This window comes from Solanum verrucosum, unplaced genomic scaffold, assembly GCF_900185275.1.
Source record: "Solanum verrucosum unplaced genomic scaffold, falcon-dt-bn FXZP01000059.1, whole genome shotgun sequence".
NCBI classification, from domain to species: domain Eukaryota; kingdom Viridiplantae; phylum Streptophyta; class Magnoliopsida; order Solanales; family Solanaceae; genus Solanum; species Solanum verrucosum.
The window spans coordinates 181270-201731 of NW_026020346.1; the positions used below are offsets into that span (position 1 = coordinate 181270).

At 35.6% G+C, this 20462-nt stretch overlaps 1 protein-coding gene across 3 annotated transcripts; it reads right to left on the reverse strand.

Annotated features, from left to right (window-relative positions):
• Positions 1-14561: 14561 nt before the first annotated feature.
• On the reverse strand, positions 14562-19965 carry LOC125837468 (uncharacterized). Of its 3 annotated transcripts, none has more exons than XM_049516575.1 (6): positions 19869-19965; positions 17780-17892; positions 16456-16652; positions 16103-16300; positions 15723-15782; positions 14562-14915 (listed from the first exon to the last, which is right to left on the reverse strand). In XM_049516575.1, exons 2-6 carry the CDS (start codon positions 17889-17891, stop codon positions 14754-14756), a joined length of 729 nt encoding a protein of 242 aa, XP_049372532.1. In that variant the 5' UTR covers position 17892; positions 19869-19965; the 3' UTR covers positions 14562-14753. The 3 variants fall into 3 exon arrangements, with proteins under 3 accessions (XP_049372532.1, XP_049372533.1, XP_049372534.1); XM_049516576.1 differs by lacking the exon at positions 19869-19965 and adding an exon at positions 19703-19722; XM_049516577.1 differs by lacking the exon at positions 19869-19965 and adding an exon at positions 19596-19600.
• Between the last annotated feature and the right edge of the window lie 497 nt (positions 19966-20462).

Genomic DNA, 20462 nt, shown 5'->3' on the forward strand with positions numbered 1-20462 from the left:
CAAATGACTACTTGGCGTTATATCGAATAGATCGGCAATCGGGACTAATGTCGCCAAATTAGCGAAAACGGGACGATTTTGCAAGCCAAAGGTTTAAAAGTTTCAAATTCGTTCATTTTCCCTCACTTTTTGTCTTCCCAAACTCACACCCGCATGCTAGCTCCTATATTTTTGCATTTCTAGAGTATTTCTAGTGTTGATTTGTGCTCGGTGTAGGATTACATTGCCGCCTAGCATTTCAATCTTCTCTTAATCGGCACCAAAGGTTGGTTTCCGAGCCCTACGTCCCTTTTCTCAAAAGTTATGCTCAAATGCGATGACATTACTTTGATAATGTGTGTTGGTCCTCTCTGGTAGGATTAGAATATTTGTTTGCCTGTTAGGTTCACAATTTGTTCCCGTACTAAGTTAAATAGTTAATTCCTAAAGGTTGTGCTTTGAATTGGATGAAAAATCATGGGTTGTGCATGATTGTTACTGGGTCTAAGCCTAATTTGAGTTGTACATGCCTTAATTTTGTTTTCGGGGGTTACGGGGTTGAAAAGCAGGCACGTTGGGTCATTTGGCGAGCTAGGTCGAGCTCGCCGAATCACTCAGCGGCTCACCTTAAATCTCCATCTCGCCTTTAATTTAATGCCAAATATGATGTTGAATTTTGTAACTTTCGGCGAGAAGCCTTTGATCGCCAAAAGCATTCGGCGACTCGCCGAAAGACTTCTGGTTCGCCCTTTGTCTGCACCGTTGTTTTTTCTATGCACTGCACTCAGGGAACCGCCGAAGTAGTTGCGCGCCTCGCCAACTGGTTCAGCCAAGTGATTGTGCAATTGAACTGCCTTGTTTTTGTCAGAATACTTTCTAACTTTTTCTCGAAGCCTTGCAAAAATGGCTAGACTGAAAGTAGCTGGAAGAGATATGCCACCCCGACAAACAAGAGCAAAAAATTTAAGGAAAAATACAAAGGCAACAAATCCTCCCAAAACGAATAATGAGGGCAAGAAGCCCAGTGCCAGCAAGAGAACAAATCCCCGAGACCCCATTATTCCTTCGTGGAGACGTGGATTCTTTACAGCTATCCACTCCTTTTTGGCAGCTCATGACTTGGACAATCTTAGTAAGTCAGTTGCCGCTAAATCTTCTGAAGAAGCTCTGGTTGCCATTATTAAATTCCAGGCTGACACATCGGGCACTGATGCCCAGACAGATGGAACAACTGTGTAGACATGATTTTTCTCTACCTCCTTCTCTGTCTTTCTTTATTCTAAATTCTGGATATTTTGTTATTTGCATTTAAGGACAAATGTTTTTTTTATTGTGGTGGGGTAAGGCCCACCTTTGTGTGCCACTCGTGAATCGTGTTTTGTTTATATTTGGGCTTTGTGCTTAAATTGTGTTTACATTGTTTCTGTGGATGTTTGAGCTTATGGCTCCTTTTGTTTTAAATTATAAAATGATTTTGACCCGTCCGAAAATTTTTGCCACCTCTCGTGTGTTGAATGTGGCTGTTCTTTTGCAAAATATAAGTGTCGGTTTCGATCAATACCGATGACTTTAATAGTGCTATCAATTGAACGAACATGAATGTGCGGCTACGATGAGGCCAAATGAAGTTGCATGCACAATTGATAGCACACTTGTTGCGTACATAATATCAGGCCTTGTTGCTAATAAATACATCAAGGAACCAATCAAACTTTTATAAATCAAAGCATCGACCAAACTAGACTCATCCTCCTTTATTAGTTTCTCTTTTTGAACTCCAAGCGTATTTACTGGTTTGCATTTGTCAAGACAACACTTCTTTAATATTTTAGTAGCATATTTCTTCTTAGAAACAAAGATTCCTTGAGAAGATTGATTAACCTCCATTCCAAGAAATAAGTCATTTCTCCCAGATTATTTATGTCAAAGACCTTCTTCATTTGCTCCATGAAGTCTGTGATAGACTGTGTGCTGCTGCCAGTCACCAACAGATCATCAACATAGAGAAAAACTAGGAGAAAATCATCATTTTGAAGTCTAATATACAAGGTTGCTTCACTGCAACTTCTCTTAAACCCCAAATTAAGTAAGTAGTTATCAATCCGTGCATACCAGACCCTAGGTGCCTGTTTCAAGCCATAAAGAGATTTTCTTAAAAAATATACCTGGTCTCCAGCTCCTCTAAGACCTTCAGGCTGCTCTACATAAATTTTCTCTTCAAGATACCCATTAAGGAAGGCGGACTTAAAATCCAATTAAAATACTTGCCACCCATGGTGTGTGATGAGTCTACAAATTGGACTCATTTAGGGCAATGTCCTCAAATGCATATTTTGTCTCAATATCTAATGAAAACCCTTAAGTTTTAGGTATTTGAAGTTTAAGGGAAAGCATGGACACTACTTAGCAAAAAGGAACAAAAGTAGCTGAAAGATCGAAGAAATGAAGATTTGAGAATTGCCGAACCCATTCGGCGAGTCGCCAAAAGGTCTTATCCTCGCCTTTTGTTCCAGTGTGCTGAGCCCTAAAGGAAAGGATCTAATCGGCAGTGAAAAGGAGCAGTCAGCGTATCACCGAGCAGTTTCGTGAAGTTGTACTATGTCGCCCAATGATCCAAACACGACGTTGCTAAAGGATAGAGCAAGACGGTGAGGAAACTTACCAAAAGGCGGATCGCCGAGTTGATCGGCAATCTCGACTAATGACCCTGAATGATCCATTGCAACACAGATTTTTGAAAACTATAAATACTCGTTGAGAATTATTATTCTAGTATCGAATTTTTATCTTTGAACAGTAATTTTTCAGACTTTGCTTCTATTTTTGAGTTCTAAGTTTGGAGAGGGTTTTGAAGAACTTGAAGGTTCAAAGGGCTTCAACTCCAAGATTTTGGGTTTGCGTCTCTTGGATTCTTCACTCTTTGCTTGTTTTAAGACTTAAATCTTCATGCCCATTTGAATGCAAACTCATATTGGTATAAATTTCTATCTCTTTTACATGTGTAGCTAAAACCCCAATTCTTGGGGTGTTATTTTGTGAATATGGGTTAGATTATCTGTTGGGTCTTGCTTGTTGATGATTTATTAGTTGTTTAGATGTGATTTCGTTTTAGTAGTTGTGGTGGAACTTAATTAAATTGTAGTTGCTAATACGATTTCACCTTTGTGTTTTCGGCTTGCTCAAGAGAGAGGTCATAAAACTAAGACTACTAAATTGATGGCCGGTGGGAGTGGGTCGACATGAGGTTCAGCTCCAGAGAGTGAACCCTAGTCTCATTCCCACACACTCAGCTTGAGAGAGTAAGTGGGCTAAGGCGGAGGCTATTCTTCATGCGGCAAGTGGGTGTTCGAGAGGAACCCATTTGATTCGGGGTAAGTTGCTCGAGAGAGTATTTATGTAACATCCGACAATTTAAAATGAATATGAAGAAGCTTGAAATTGGAAGTAGTCATTTTTGGAAAAAAAATCAGAATCTGGAAATTCGGCCAAGTGTGGAAATCAGTGAGTTTTTGGCCAACTTTGAGCAGTCATAACTCCTAGATCAGGATGATCCAGGAGTAGTTCCAGTTATGTTTGGAAATCCCTTGGAACGATCTTTCCAACGCCACCGATTTTGCTCGATTCCGAGTTCGTATGAGCGAGTTAGGCCCTTTGAAAGTTGGGCAGTTGGCAGGGAGTCCGTCCGGAAATTTAAGGGCATTTTGGTCTTTTCACAAATAATTTCTTTTGAGGTTATAGTGTTGTGTTAGGCTGATTGTGGATCATTTTTGTTTCATTTTTAAAAGAGTAAGAGTTAGGGTTCTTGAGTGAAGAAGAGAAGAAGAGAGAAAGAAGAGAAGAAGAAGAAGAAGTGGAGCTAGGGTTGTGGATGCAAGATGTTTTCTTCATCAAATTTCTTGGGGAATCTTAGTAAAGGTATGGGAGTTCTTTATCTAGGGCAAGCTATCACCCTAGAGCCAATTTCAAATGGTTTTCAACTTTTCCAAAGTTTGTGAAAAAGCCTAATTTCTACTCAAACTCATGGGTTCTTGCATGAAACGATTTCAAATGATAAGTTATGATATTATTGATGTTTATTTGATGTTTTAAGATGAAAAACTCCATGAATCCTTGTATTCTACAAAACCCCAAAATGTGTTTATGAAGTGGGTCTATTTCTATAAATTCAAAGTTGATGGAATTATGTGTAAAGTGAATTGTATTGATATCTATTGTGTTGTTTAATGTTTATTCATGATTAATTGTTGATAATGGGTGAATTAAGGGTGGTAAGCCTTATGAGTGAAGTATTGGTGATTGCTTGGATTTTTGGTGATTTTGGCTATGGCTTTGAATTATGGTAAGAAAGCTTGAACTCTCTTTATTGAATTAATTGTTGTTGGTAGGTTGAATCCACCTTTGGTGGAAGTGTTATATCTTGTTCTTGTGTGGTATTATTGTGAATTGTAGCCATGAAGGCATTGGGGAAGTTGTTGCATAATGTTGGAATATTGTATTATTGTGAATTGAGCCCATGAAGGGCATTATATGAGTGTTATTGTATTGTTATATTATTATATATGAATGAGGCTATATGTAAAGTCCTATATGAAGCTATATGTGAAGGTATGATGTGAATGAGTTTTATGTGATCTTGTGATGATCCTATGTAAAGTGGATAGCATTGTGAGTTAAAGTATGATTTCTCATGATGTATATATGAAATGATGTTGGATTATGAAGTATCCTTAAATGAAAATTTTGTGACTTGGTTGGTAGACTAAAGTGTCCCTCCTTGTTACTTAAAGTCTTGAATGCATGAAAGTGTGAAGTGGGCTAGAACTAAGAAATGGTGCCCTTTCTATAAATGCTAAAAGAGGAATTCTAGGCCAAGACTTGAATTGGCAAAACTAAGAAATGGTGCCCTTTCATAAGTCTAGCTTTCCTAAGTAAATGTAAAACCATGAAATCGGTAGACCTAATGGTGGTAGCCCTTCTCATGTGTGAAATGATGAACCTTGGACCGGTAGGCTTAAGGCACCCTTAATGAAAAATCGGTAGGCCTAAGGCACCCTTCCAGGGGGATTTAATGAGCTATCCTTAATGAACCTTGATTGGTAGATCGTTGTGGTGCCCTTCTTGGTAGATGTGCTATGGGTCGGTAGACCTAATGATGGTGCCCTCTCTAGTACATACATGTGAATGAAATTACTTTATGGGAACTAAGGCTAAGCACCGAGTGGATATAGTTAAGATGGTAGCTCTCCCGAGTATGAGGCAAGAGTACAATGAACATCTTTGGATATCCCCTAAACCATGTGCCTACATGGGATGTGTCCTAGTTCTACCCTTGGCAAGTAGAACACCTTCCACGGTGTAGGGTTTTATGACACCGGATTCCATGTCTAGCTCGCATGGTCTATGTCGGTTAATGCCTATTCCCATCATGTGGGATGTGCACTCTAGTTATTGGATAGGTTCTACAACGTGTAGGTAGTAGTATGGGATGTTATCTACACATGGCACGAGTAGGCTTTGAAGATACTAAAGTGAGTTCCCTAAGTCTAACGACTATTATGTGAAAGTCCCCTTATGTGCTTGAATGTCTCCAAAATGGTTTCTTAAAGAATGTTGGTCTATTGATGTTATGTTGTAAAGGAAATGTCCTTATCTAAGGTAATCTTGAGGAAAACTTAAGTGTGCTTGAAGAGGTTGTATGGGCGGTCACTTCTTGTCTTACTCAAGTGTGTCTTAAGGTTATATTAGGTAGAGGTCCTATGGTAATGAAATGGCATGTGTTCCTTTAAAGTTAAGCATGGGTTGTATATGAATATATGTTGAGTATGTATACGGTTGGCTATGGTTTTATATGTGAACATTGACTTAGTATGTTATATTGTAATGGTAAATTTCCTTATCTTTGGTAACCCTTAGGAACACTTAGGTGTATATGAAGAGATTGTATGGGCGGTCACTTTATGTTTCACTTAAGTGTGGCTTTGGGTAACTTGAGATAGAGGTCAAGAAATGATGAAAAGGTTTGCTTGTCAATTATGTTCATGTGTTGTACATTGGTACTAGTTGTGCATGATGGCTTGTGATATGAAGCATGATAAGTGGTAAGTTCACATTTGGTGGCCTTAGGATGATGCTTTAGTGTGGATGGTGGTATGGGACGCTATCCATACATTGCACAAAGTGTTGTCCAAGGGTTACTTGAGGTGGATGGTTTAAGGTGAAGGAATGGATATTGTGACTCTTATACTTGTATTTTTTCATGAAGTTTTACCAAATGGCATAAAAGCATGTTTCTCCAATAAACGTCCCTTTTAGCATGTTTTGCATGGCTTCCATACTTAGTACTTAATTGTGCTAACCCCTTTCTTTCCCTTTTTGGACTAAAGTGTAGGGATTTGGAGATGATGACATGTCATGGCTATTTGATAGGTTTCTAAGTGTTGAAGATGAAGACTTGGTGAGTCCTCATATATTCGAGGACAATACCCCATATGTTCTTTTATGTCTTTTTAGTATTGTTTAAGTTGTGTATGGGATTAGTTCCGAATTTTGTACTCTAAAGTATTAGATGGTTTTGAGACATCATGTATAAAGTCTAGAAAGTCTTCCGCTTGCTATATTTTATTTTATTTTATGAAATGTTTTCTTGGTAAAGAAAGTTTTAAATTCCTTATGGTTTTTTTTTGTGTCTATGCGATGAATGAATGCTAAGAGGCTTGTATTAGACCTCTTCGAGGTCGAGTACGCCGGTTACGGCTAGGGGGTGCTCCCGGGTCGTGACAATTTATCCCCTCTATAGTCTAGTCTAGTCACAAATATTCAACAGATTTGTTGTCAAAAGCATGTACTCAATAGTTTAGTTCTTCCCGTATTCCTATCACATCCTAAGAACCCCATCTCCTTGATTAGTACTTTTTGCATTTTTATTGTTTTTGCTTACTTGTGACAAACCCCCGTTGATAATTGACGCTTGCGTCACCCCTTAGATTTAGCATGTTTATATTTGATAATGTCTTTAGCTATGACTAATTAGAACTTAATTTTATTTTTCTACTAATTCTCAAAACCACTCCATGTGGGAACGATCCCAACCCTTAGTTAGGTTACTTTACTATTGTATGATCGTAGACACTTGCATTGGAAGTTGTGTCTTGATTACGCAAATATCAGTGTGTTGCAACTGCAAGTAGAAATCTGATGGTATCAAACCTTGCAACTGGTGCAAAGGTTTCATGAAAATTAATTCTATGATGTTGCGCGTACCCCTTTACTACCAACCTTGCTTTGTACTTGTTGAGTGTGCCATCTAAATTCAACTTAATCTTGAACACCTATTTAGTTCCAAGAGCCTCCTTGTCAACAGGTCTAGGTACAAGTACCCATGTATTATTCTTGTTAATCATATTGAGCTCCTCTTCCATGGAATCCCTCCATTCGGGAATTTGCTATGTATTGTCTACACTTATTGGCTCCAACATAGCAACACTGCATCTCCTATATGTATCTTCAATGGATATGGTACCTCTTACTGCAAAATCATCAGAATCCTCCTCTTCCTCTAGAATCAACTCTTCTTTTTGGGCACTTTGTTCTTGATTAGTGATTTGTAAAGAAGAAACAACCATCCTCATCAAATTTAACACTTCTAGTTACATGTGTTTGTTGTAAAATAGGATTTCAAATCCTATAGCCTTTAGAAGTGTTGTTGTATCCCACAAATATTCCAACATCAACTCTTTGATCGAGTTTATCCCTTTTAACGTCAGCAATAAAAGAGTTACGGATACAGACAAATACCTTAAGATGAGCAACTAATAGCTTGGTTCCAATCCATGCTTCATATGGAGTCTTTCCTTCAACTACTCTCGTCGGCAATCTAGTCTGAAGATAGACATCGGTATTGACAGCTTCAGCCCATAGCACCTTAGGTAGGCCTTTCTCAAATAGAAGACATCGAGCCATATTCATAATGGACCTATTTTTTGTTCACTTACACCGTTTTGTTGTGGTGTGTAAGTGACTGTAAGTTGATAATGAATTCTGGCTTTCTGATGAAAATCCTTGAATTGATTGGAAGTGAACTTGGTCTCATTATCAGACCTTAAGTTTTATCAAAGAGTCACGTTGGTTTTTAACAGTTGTTTTAAACCTTTGAAACACAACAAATACTTCAGATTTATGTTTCAAAAAGCAAACCCAACAAAACCTCGTAAGGTCATAATGAATAAAAGAAAATATTTGTTGTTGTTATAAGAAGGAGTGCTCATATGTCCACACACATCAGTGTGTATTAGTTGGAGCTTTTCAGTAGCTCTCTAAGCTTGATTTATAGGATATGGTGATTGACTTAGCTTCCCAATTTGACAAACCCCACATACATTAGAGATTTCATTTATGAAAGTCATATTTGCCACAAGTTCCTTATTTTGCATCAATTTTAAAGATTTAAAATTGATGTGGCCAAGCCTTTTATGCCAGACATAAGTTTCATCTTGTATGTCGACATAAGCTCCAATCTCAGTATGTTTCCAATCAAGAGAGAAGCTTTTGTTGTTCATTTTCACTAAGAGCAATTTTATGCCAATTGATCCATGATTTCACATGTTTTATCTTTAAATAACATGGCCATATTTTTTATCAAGAAATTGTCCAACACTGAGAAGACTTTGGCTAATTTCAGGAACAAATATTACATCATATATAAGCTTCATACCTAAGGGAGTTTGAATAGCAACTGCTCATATGCCCTTTGCATCTACAAGTCTGCCATCTCCAAGTCTGACTTTGGAGAAATAATTTATGTCCAGCCACTCAAAAATGTTCAAGTTAGTTGTCATGTGATGCGTGCATAAACTATCAACAAGCCACACATCATGATCTTGAGCTGTAATATTGCATTCTCCAGCAATAGAAGCAGCAAACAACTTCTCTTCATGATCTTCAACATTTTCAGTAACTTGAGTTGGCTGGGTTTGAACTTGAGCTGGATCGTTTTGATTTGTTTTGCACACCTTATCGACATGACCAAACTATTTTCACACCTTGCATTGAACTCCAGGTTTATACCAACAAAACTTGTATGTATGTATGTATGATTGGTCTTTTTACAATAGGGACAAGGTGGATACTTGGATCTTCTATATCTCCCTCGATTGTTATATTGCTCCTTCTTCTCCTTACCATGTCTTCCATTTGGTTGCCTTTTTGATTCACCATCGAATTGAGCTTTAGATCTTTGAACAGCCACAAGAGCGATTTCACTTATACTCTCTTCCTCCCTAAAAGCTTTCCTTTTCTCCACAGCTAGAAGAGCATTAGATAGTTCATTCAATGTGACACGAGACATATCCAAAGTATCTTCAATTGAGGAAATTTTTGCTTCAAACTTTTTTGGAAGTGTCACCATCACCTTCTCAACAATCCTTTGCTCTACTACTTTTTCCCCTAACAATCTGATTGACAATTTTCATGATTCTATCAATATAAATTAACTTTCACCTTTTTGGTCTCTTTCATTCTTAACATCTCAAATTCTTTTCTTAGATTCAATATTTGCATTTGCCTCGTCCTATCACTCCCTTGGAATTCTTGCTTCATCATATCCCAAGCTTCTTTGGCAGATTCACATGTCATGATCCTGGTAAAAATTGAATCTAAGACAACTGCGTGAATGAAAGACATGGCTTTTAGACCTTTTGTGATCTCTTCTTCATGACTTCAGATCTACTGTAGAGTTGGATTTGCTCTCAAAGGTTCTGGAGCGTTGTCTTCCTCAACATACTTTCATAATCCAAGACCCTTTAAGTATGTTTTCATCTCCACTGCCCAAACTTGGTAGTTCTCTCCATTAAAGATAGGGGGTGAAAGAGGAGAGCTGCTAGAAGCCATGTGAAAGGAAACTCAACAGAAAGAGACCTGGAGAAGTTAAACTTGGTAGGTGATTTTGCTGTGTTTTTTTCTCAAAAAAAAAAAAAGTCCCTGAAAGATCAATTTTTCTCTGATGCCAATTAAAGGAGAGAAAGAGAAGACAAATATGATAATAGAGAGATAATCTGGAGAAAGGGAGCAGATCTTTTCATTCAGCAAAAGCTTACTACATATAGATACATAAAGTGGTGCCAAATCCCTTAAATCCTGGAAATTGACTCCCTGTTTTGTGCTTAAATCAAGCTCCACCACATATTACAATATCTTCTACATTCTAGAACTTTGCAGTAAACATAATTCAAAAGTTATAACAAAAATATCCAGACGAAAGTACTAACATGACAACACTTAGCATCACATACAAAAAAACAGAACCCTTCATCAACTTCCTTAATTCGACACCACCAAAAACAAATAGCAAAATTCATCTATACTAGATATTTTTCTAAATAAGAAAAAAATTGCAAATTGTAACTTCACAGTAAGATTGAGCAGCATCCATTATTAGAAGAACAATCTATAACATTAGTTGCTATCTCACCTGTTACTTGGTATGCTCTTAATGATATCCGAATCACCTGAGTTGGATAAAGAGAACGGAAAAGGGTTGAAAATGCCCTTAAACTATGCAAAATTGAACAAAAATGTCCTATGTTGTTCAATTTCACATAGTTCAATTGCGTTTTTAATCATTTTCATAAAAAGAAGTACTTCAAACATCAAAACAAAAAAATCCACATTCAAGCAACACTAATAGTACTGCCACGTGCAGTCCACAAATCTATGTTATCTAAAACAGGAGGGAGATATATAGTACAAGAACCAAAAATTCACACAAAACAATATACCAATCTAAAGAATGTGATCGTAAATATAGAAAATACAAAATAGCTAGGGTAGCTATGAAGTTATACAGGACTTGCAAAGAACAATTTGCTTTTTCTTCTTTAGTGGACTAATTGAGTATCAAGCAACAATTATGATTTGAATCCTTGTTGCTTGATACTCAAGATTGGTATATACTAACTATTATGATTTTTCTTTATCAAACTACTAATCTTGTATCAATCTAAATAGGATTGAACTTCTTTTTAAGCATTTAACTAGTAGTATATATACCAGCCAGCACAAAAAAAAAAAAGCAAAATCTTATCTAAGATGTGTCCTCATATTCCTAATATCATTCTTTTTGGACAAGGGGAGAGAATTGTCCATGCCCATATAAATAGACCACCAGGAGAGGAAAAACTAGAAGTCGGGTACGGATTCGGCCGAACCTAGTAACTTTTGTTCAAATAGTGTATTTGTATTAAGAAGTTTATTATATATGTACAAATATTAAGTTTAGAACCCAGTTATTAACTCTTGAAATCATCGTTGCAAAATTCACAACCAGAAGGTTAAAATTCTGGTTTCACCTCTGACAACCAGTCCATTCTCCAACCGATTTGGAGCTCTAACCCACTCTAACAGTTAACAAAGCAAACGTATTGTTAATGCTCTCATGAGTCTTCTTCTGCAATTATCACATGTAAAACAAAAGGATTCTTACATCACTCTGATCACAAACACATTCACACACAATGTGTATGTATAGATGCAGATATGGAGAGAGATTCCTGAGTTTTCTTTGCTGCAACCATGGTGGGCTCTGGCCTGGAGGAATGGATTCAAGGAAAATTGGAAGAGGCAAATGCGTCAACGGCGGTAATGGAGGAAGTTTTCTCCTATATCTACTCCTATAACATACCGAATATAGTAGTAGTATTTCTCATATACTTTCTTGTCCTTCGATTTTTGGTACTATGTCTTGATTCATTGTACCTCGATTATTGTATTGTTTTGTTTTAATTTATGTCCTTTGTTACTATCTTTGTAATTGTGATTATCGGAAACGACCTCTCGACCTTTGAGGTAGGGATAAGGTCTACATACACTCTATCCTCCTCAGATCCCATGTAGTGGGACTACACTAGCGTATGTTGGTTGGTATAACATAAGTGGGGATAAGCACACACCTCACCCTTTTAGACCCTTAGTTTCAACTTCCCTTCCACCATATACAAACGACCTTAGAGCTTCCTAACACGTAATTCATCTCTTCATGGTCGAAGAATGTGCTAATTCCTCGCACATTGGGAGCTTTAATACCAATTTTTAGACACCAAGCTTTAGAGCCTCAAAAGTTGCTGATGTAAGTTAAAATCATTGCTTACACCATTATGTATCTCTTCTTTGTACGTTTTCAGCTATATTAGATTTGACTTAATTTTCTGTTCTAACAGCCTAATCTCCATTATGATGATGATCTGTCAATCGCAGTCATGAGAAAGAAACTTAAGTGTCGGAGACTGAGCACATTGACTGTATTTGCTGATCTCTTTGGTTCCTCCAAGTATTTTCACTATGCATATATATTTTACAGTCACATACTGTGTAATTACTTACAGATTCCCAATGCCTCGAGAAACTGGTCGAGATAGATGAAAGCACCTTTTTTGCCTCTTACTTATCTATAGAACAATCTTCTCTTATGGCCTTCACCTTCTTCCCAGAACCAGAGAACTACACTGCAAAGAATGTAGACAGAGATAGAAGGGAAAAGAACTGAACATTTAAGAACTACCTTGGCCAAATGATTATTTATCTATTCAGATGACGAAATGCGCTTATTAGCGACTTCAAAGCCATCTTTTCTTGTGATGCTATTACTTTTTTGTTAGGTGAAGGAGGTCAAAGCTTGCATTCAGAAAGAGAAAAATACTTTTAGTGCTCCTTGGTCGCAAGCAAATCCTTCTAAGAAAGTAGTTAGAGATGGAAGTCAATCACTAACTCGCACTTGAGCATTGTTATCGGAGTTTGAAAAAGAGTTGCTAAAATATCAAAAGATCAAGTCAGGTTCCATTTGTACAATGAGAAACCAGGGTGTTAAAGAACCGATTCTTGAATACTTGTCTTATTCTAGTTCTTCACCGGACAATTTGGATGTTATTGAATGTCAGAATATGAAATCTTTAGATGTATCATATCACCCCTTGTGAACATGTGATGGATTTCTCAAGCACCTTATTTCTACATCTCTATTCCTAAACATCTTGAATATTAAGGACGATTCAGGTGGCACAAGGGAGATCGATGCTCCAAATTTTGTATCGCTTAGAATATATAGGACATCTGATTCCTGAACTAAAAATTGCAAGAGGGTCAAGACAACTGAAAGCACTCAAAAATAAATTTGCTTTACAGCAATTTAGATTGGCTTTTTTAAGTTGAGCAAATTTCTATCAAACTCCGCCTCTTGGTATCAAGTTTCCATTCATTTTGACAAAGAAATTAAGTTCAGCGGGAAATTATATATATTTTTTTAGATTGGTGATAGGTGATGCAGTTCATTTCTCTCTAAAGTTTTGTAATCTATTGGTCAGGAATACTCAGGATACATTGTTTCTAACGATCATTTCATTGATGTTGTTTATTGAAGTCAAAAAATTACCGAGCAGTATCAAGATTCCAATATATTTTTGTAGACACGTGGATTCGAAGGTTTGTAATGAGATATATCAACTGTTTTCAATCCTTGAAGAAGTTGACACTATTTTGAGGTTGGCATTATGATATACACACGACGTTCAATATACTCTTCTTCTCCCTTTCTTCCTCTTCCCCGCGTTACGGATTCAACATCTCGGAGCTCACTTGCTCCTTCATGTGATGAATTTTGAGATCTTCTACTTATCAGAGTCACACTGAAGGCATTATCTCAGCAATGCGACCAACTTGTGGAGAATCCCTTTCTTAAAAAAATATTTGAACCCTTATCCAAACTTTGATTGAAATAAAGGTGCTTAAAAATGCATTTAAAATGGTTCCTTACCAATATGTACAAGGCAACAGACAATAAAAATTATTTTCAACAAAATGGTCATATGTATATATAATGTATCAATATTGTACAAATATTGTATAATCATGTATAGATGATGTATAACTATGTATATACATCTATATACATTGTTGATGTAGTACATTGTAAACTGATTATTTTCAATCTCAACCAACTCAAATCTCCTCCAATCACTCTCAAATTTAGACATGAGTTTCTCTCAATATTTTGAATCTTTTGATATATTATTAACTTGAGATGATTCAAGTTTGCGGCACGCCAATAAAATTTTGAAAAAATAGTGAACAGGAAAAGGCAAGGCCAGTCAAAGTTTTAAGGAAAAATTACAGAAATCCCACATTTTAGTTTACTTATTACCATTATTCCCTATAAATTTTACAAATCTCCAAAATCCCTCATTTTCGCGCATCAGATTAGTGTATCAGGGCTTATATTATTGTATCTCGCGCATCAGATTAATGTATCAGCGCTTATATTATTGTATCTCGCGCATCAGATTAATGTATCAGCGCTTATATTATTGTATCTCGTGCATCAGATTAATGTATCAACGCTTATAATATTATATCCGTTTGAGGGATTTCTGTAATTATAAACTTATAAGGGATAGATTGTAATTTTGTTTTAAAAGTATGTGATTTTTGTAATTTGCCCAAGTTTTAATGGGTCAAAACTTGCCATACCCCTAGCCCAATTGCCATCCCTATCTGTTAAGAGTTCCTAAATTGGTGAAACTTGAATGCAAATCACTAAATAGACAGTACTAACATTTAATATATTAACCCTTTGCATAAATAACTGTGTTCATAACAATAAATAAAGTTTGGAATTCAACATATTAAATTATATACATTATACACAATATTTCATAAACTTTTATGATGTTTAATTGTTTAGATACACGACAATATGTTCCCAACCTAGTCTGAATACCATTATTCTTTCCTTAAGAGGCAGAATGCAATGAAGTTTGCTTCCTTGGTGATGTTTGCTCTTTATCTACTGCAGACTCACAAGCATGAAGAATAGCACATATGTCATTTTGTTCCAGAAACTGTTCAGCATTTACGAGAATCACTGGCGCAAATTCAAACACCAGTTTCTTGCACTGCAAAAACACAATCGCATATAGACAAAAAGGTGAGTGTCAGACAGTAAAAACATCAGCATAGATAAACAGGTTGTGTAATCTCTTTTCTGCAACGAAAAAAAAAAGGGGTAGACTTGACTCGGCACACCCTAACGATACATCCAATGCCAATGACAGTTCAAACAGGCTTTTAAGAATTTTCAACTGAATTTCATAGGATAGCAGTGAATGGATACAGGAATTCAGTGGCATATGCAAAACTTTACGCATAAGGTGTCGATATTTAAAGATATGAAAAATGAAAAAGCACTGAACCACATCACCTTGGAAATTCAATTAATAATAATAATATAACACAATTCAAAAGAATTACTACAACTCATGTCAATGAGTTTTCATTTTGTTAAAATGTATTCATAATACTTTCATTATACTAAATAGTACAGTTTCTGCATAAGACACCGACAAGAGCTATGGTTTAATGAGTACATTGACAAGAGCTTTGTCTTAGTGGGTTCATCGGTTCTTGCCATAGAGGTCAGGATTCAACACTCAAGAATATGTCAACAAAGTGCAAGAGTACCAGTGAACTAGGAAGTGAAACTTTAAGAGAATGTCGTTTTGGTATAGGTTTTTCCGTCGTTGTGTTCATTATTTATATTCTATTAGCAATATTTTCAATGCCAAGGTGCATTGGCCGCTGCAGGGGTTGCAAAATCATTTCATAGACTCAAAATGATAAAAAAAAAAATCATTAAGTGGAAACTATGAGCACGCTTGCAGATTTAGCTATGATCAAACAATTACATTTCAGATGTTTCTAACCTTTTTAGCATAAGGTTTGATAGCTCCACATGCCTTCAAGAGCAGCTCAAGTATCTCTAACTGAAAGGATGTAAATAAAACAAACAAAAAAAAGAGTTTTAAGCAAATATATTCCAAGTGAGTATATTACCTCACACCGCCAATTACATAAACATGTACATACAATTTAATTCTAAGATAATATACTGATATTATTTCAAGGCGGCAAGATACAGAGAAATTAACCCTTCCTTTACTTAGTATATCGTTCATGATATCATGTACGAGGACTAGCAGCTGAAACAAAATCCTACATGGAGTTCTCATTTCACATATGCATAAGTTGAGCAAACTTTATTAATATATCTATATTACATATATAAAGTAAAACATAAATGTACCCGTGTGTCAGGATCTTTCAATTTCGATTCGGCCTCTGTAACTACTTTGTGGCATAAATCACAGTTCTTTCCAGAAAGCACCTGAGAAATAATAACCACTTGTTCACAAAGGCCAAACTGTTGGCAAAAGTTTTCAGGTTTCATTTTGTTGATTTGTAAGAAGAAGAGAGGAGCATAATAATCCACGAGTATGGCGCACTGCAACCAAGAAAACCAAAGAGATCAACTCAGAACCTAGCTATGAAAACCATTCAAAGTCTCATATTACATAATCCAGATTAATAATCTGACAGAACAATGTGGTGAAAACAATTGGTCAAGAAATAAGCAATTTCAAGGTAGATTACAAGTACCTCCTTCTTGTAAAATCGCATCTTCGAACAAGATTTGTGAAGACGGTCAATGATCTCTGTTTGGGTCTTGTTATTAGCCATGTAATTAAGTGCCTTGGCGGTATATTCTTCACACAATGTGCACAACTGTTCATTTCCATTCACTTCTTCCAGAGGTTGAACTTGTCTCAGTTCTTCTAGGTTATTTATCTGCAATACTGGTGCAATAAAGCCAAGAAAAATATTTTTTTAACATTAGCATCTAACTAACACAATATGAAACTATACAAAATGACTAATATATCAACCAGTTCAAATCATTTTCTACAAAACATTTAGGTAAGAGACTACACTAGGCTAGCAAGTAGGATTAACATAATCTACAAGAAAGATGCATCGCGTGGAAAAAAACCACTTGTGTATTAATTAATGAAGTCCAATAAACAGATATTATAACAGACCATAAAAAGATGCAAAGATTGCTAGCTTGAAAAACTAGGAATCCCCAGCCAAGTAGATAAGTACTAACAAAAGTAACATACTTGTAAATGCAAGATATAGTGCTCGAACCAACTATTGTCATGAACATCTTTAGCTATTGATTGATCCTTAGCCCCTTCCGAGTTGAAAGGAAAACAATATGAAATTTGTTTATTTGAAAAGATAGAAAGACTTGAGAAAGTGTACTAGGAAGGATCAATGGAAGGTATGGTTCATTTGGTGAAGAAGGAAAAAGGTGTTTTGATTAGAGAAAGGTTGAAGTTATAGTACACAAGGCAGGATAGAAGTTGTTATAGAAGAGCTTTTGAGGAGCTGTCAAGTTAGTACTTAGTCCTCTCAAAATCTATAGGACATATTTTTTGCTTTTTTTGAGACATTACAAAATGTTCGATGCACTTCAAAAAATTTATGAATTTTCAGATTCAATTAACTATGTGAATTTATAGATTTTTATGCTTTGTTTCATCAATCATATTATTGTGCAAGTATTTTCTTCCACAACTAACAATAAGTCAAATTAACACCCTAAACTCTCTGGCTAGTCAAATCCCGTCACATGAAATAGGATTGAGGAAGTAAATATATAAACTGCAAGCAGCAGTCTAGCAGAAAAGCACAAACTTCCAATAAGGGACTATCAAGGAGGTTCTTGTTAATGAAAGGAAAACCGACCATAGGAAACACCAAATTTGTAAGTCCGTAAATAAGGTTTATAGGGTTTGTTCATTTTGTTTCTCAATTAGCACACATTCCAACTGTCCCATGACTTCATATACGGAGACTTTATAATCATACAACACCAATGTAACCACTACTAAAATGAAAAAAAAAAAAAAAAAAGTACCCGAAACATCTTCAGTTTCTGTTATAAGGGGGTTAAGGACAGCTAATTCTCTAGCAGCGCAGCACCAGCTAGAACCAAGTATGAAAAGACACAGGCAGAGCCTCAAATCCATGCTGCCAGGAGAAAACAACCAGTCAGTCTAGATTGAGGAAATAGTAAACTGCAGCACAAAGAAAGAGTTCTACCAATAAACATACTAATAGCATTTGAAGAATGATAATTGAGAGAACAGAAGGTTGTTTGTTTTCCTAAACTGAACTAATAAAGTGCTTTTGTCCCACAAATGATATCTGTCAAGAACAATTAAAAGAAAATATACAAATGAAGCATATGCTTCTCTATAGACTTCCTTTAATGAAACAGGAATATGATCACAGAACTATTCATTTCATCTTGAAAAATACATTCAAAAACAGAGAATTTGAGGATCCCAAGAACTTTACGTTGCACAAGACAATCAGATCAGCAATGGCTTTGGACTAATTACAGTGTTTTCTCATGATTAAGTATCAATAGCATGCCTTTGGAACTTCAGCCAAAGAAAATGAACAAAAGCAAATCAGAGAAGATCTTAATTCAACTTAGCTTGGCCTAATTCAGGCTCGTCACTAAACCGTAAATTTCCAATTAAGTCACTCTTGACTGTAGTACACACGGATTGTAAGGAAAGTAAGACTAGCCATATTATTTGTGTCAAATCCCTCCTACTTTTTTCCTTGACATCCAACAGTTTTTACTTTGTTTTATAACCATAGTGTCTAGGTCAAGCTTGTACACGCCCCGGTTAATTCCACGGGGTACCTACTACCTACCACCAGCTCAGGTAACAAGTAACTTTATCCACCAAAATTTGGGCAGATAGTAAGAAATCACCTACTTCCTCCGTCCCATTTTATGTGTCACTTTTCGGATTTCGAGATTCAAACTAGTATATCTTTGACCGTAAATTTTTCATAGATTTTTTAAACATTTTGAATTATCAATTATTGTGACTTATAGTACTTTTTACGTAATTTACAAATATATAAATTTTATTTCAAAAAAATTGAAGATTCCATGCGCAAATTTTCGGTCAAACTTAAACTGTTTGACTCTCGAAAAACGAAAAGTATCACATAAATTGGGACAGAGGGAGTATTATTTTTGTCTCTATTGGAATTTGAACCTGAGACCTCGTGGTTCTCAACTCACTTCATTGACGACACCCTTGTATGCTCCAACTATTTGTAATTTCGGCCTAAAATTTTAGCCTTGAGCTAATTTCAACCACTCTAGAGTCAAACTAATCCAAGTACAAAACAGATTTTATAACAATACAATCATTTTCTCCAATATGGTTAAGATGCTCCAAAACAGGAAAAGGTCTTTTCCTCTTTTATTATCGTTTTAACTTAAGACTAGAACAGAACAAGACCACATAAAAAACAACACAATTTTGCACTTGTGAATCAAACAGTAACAAAACTACTGTAACCACAAAAATACAAAATAGATAAAATTATAACTACCACTCCCGCCGCCAATTAGGTCACCTCAAATATGCTTAAGAAATCCAAAAACTAGAACAATCATCTTTTTTCCCCTTCAACTTACAAACCAGATTTAAACTAGACCCCTTAATTTCACCAGTGTTCAAGTCAAACTTACCTGCACCTCAACTAATCCACTGGGACCTGGATGATCTGTACAGCCTACTTGCCAAGACAAGAAAGTGAACCGAGGTTGATACTCCCATCTTAGGATCTAAAAAGAACCCAATTGTATACATATATCGCATGAATAAAGAAAAACTAAACGCAGAAAATAGATAAGTTACAATATGATCATTATTATATTTCTAACATTCCTTGAACGCTATAAAAAAGAAGTCAATCGTTAACGCTTCCTACAAGATCTAGAGTCTAATTTGGAAGAACACCATACCCGGTATACAAGACAATTCTATAGAAATTGAACCAAAGGCAGAAAAATTCTAAGTGGAAAGTTTAGTTGATAAGTAGTTAGAGCGAAAGAGAGATGAAAGTAGAAGAAAGAAGGAAAGTTGCACAGAAAGATGAACAACACAGGATTACAGAAAAAGAACGTTTACCTGAAAAGATGAAGAGTTGTTTGGAGTCAGACAAGGCAACGATAGGATAAGCTGTTCGTTCAAGCAATGCCAATGCCTCCTTTTCTATATGAATTATAATTCCATTTTTATTTTCGTTATTTATATTAGAGTCAAATTAAATTTAAATTAGTATAGAAAATTTTCATATTAAAAATATAATATTTTTTAACAAAGGAGATTTCGTAATTAAAAATCTCAAATTTCAAATATATAATTAAAGATGAAAGAGTACGCACTATATAACTTTATTGGTTTGTTCTGTCTTCTACGTCTTTATTTATTTCCTACTTGCATATCATTGCCTACCTTCTTTATTGTTTTCTTATCAAGAAGATAAAATGGAAAAAAAAGTCAAATAAAATTAATAGAAAATTTAACATTTACGTGAATATTCTTTGAATATAACTTTGTACCTGAAGGATGGTTTGGTAGCTAGTTAGAAGAGTTACTTGGGTATTAATAATAATATAGGAATTAGTCATGATTAAATTTATGTATTGTTTTATATAGATATTAATTATGTAATAATTATTTATTGATGTATTAGTTATTCTAATTTTTTTATGGTGCATA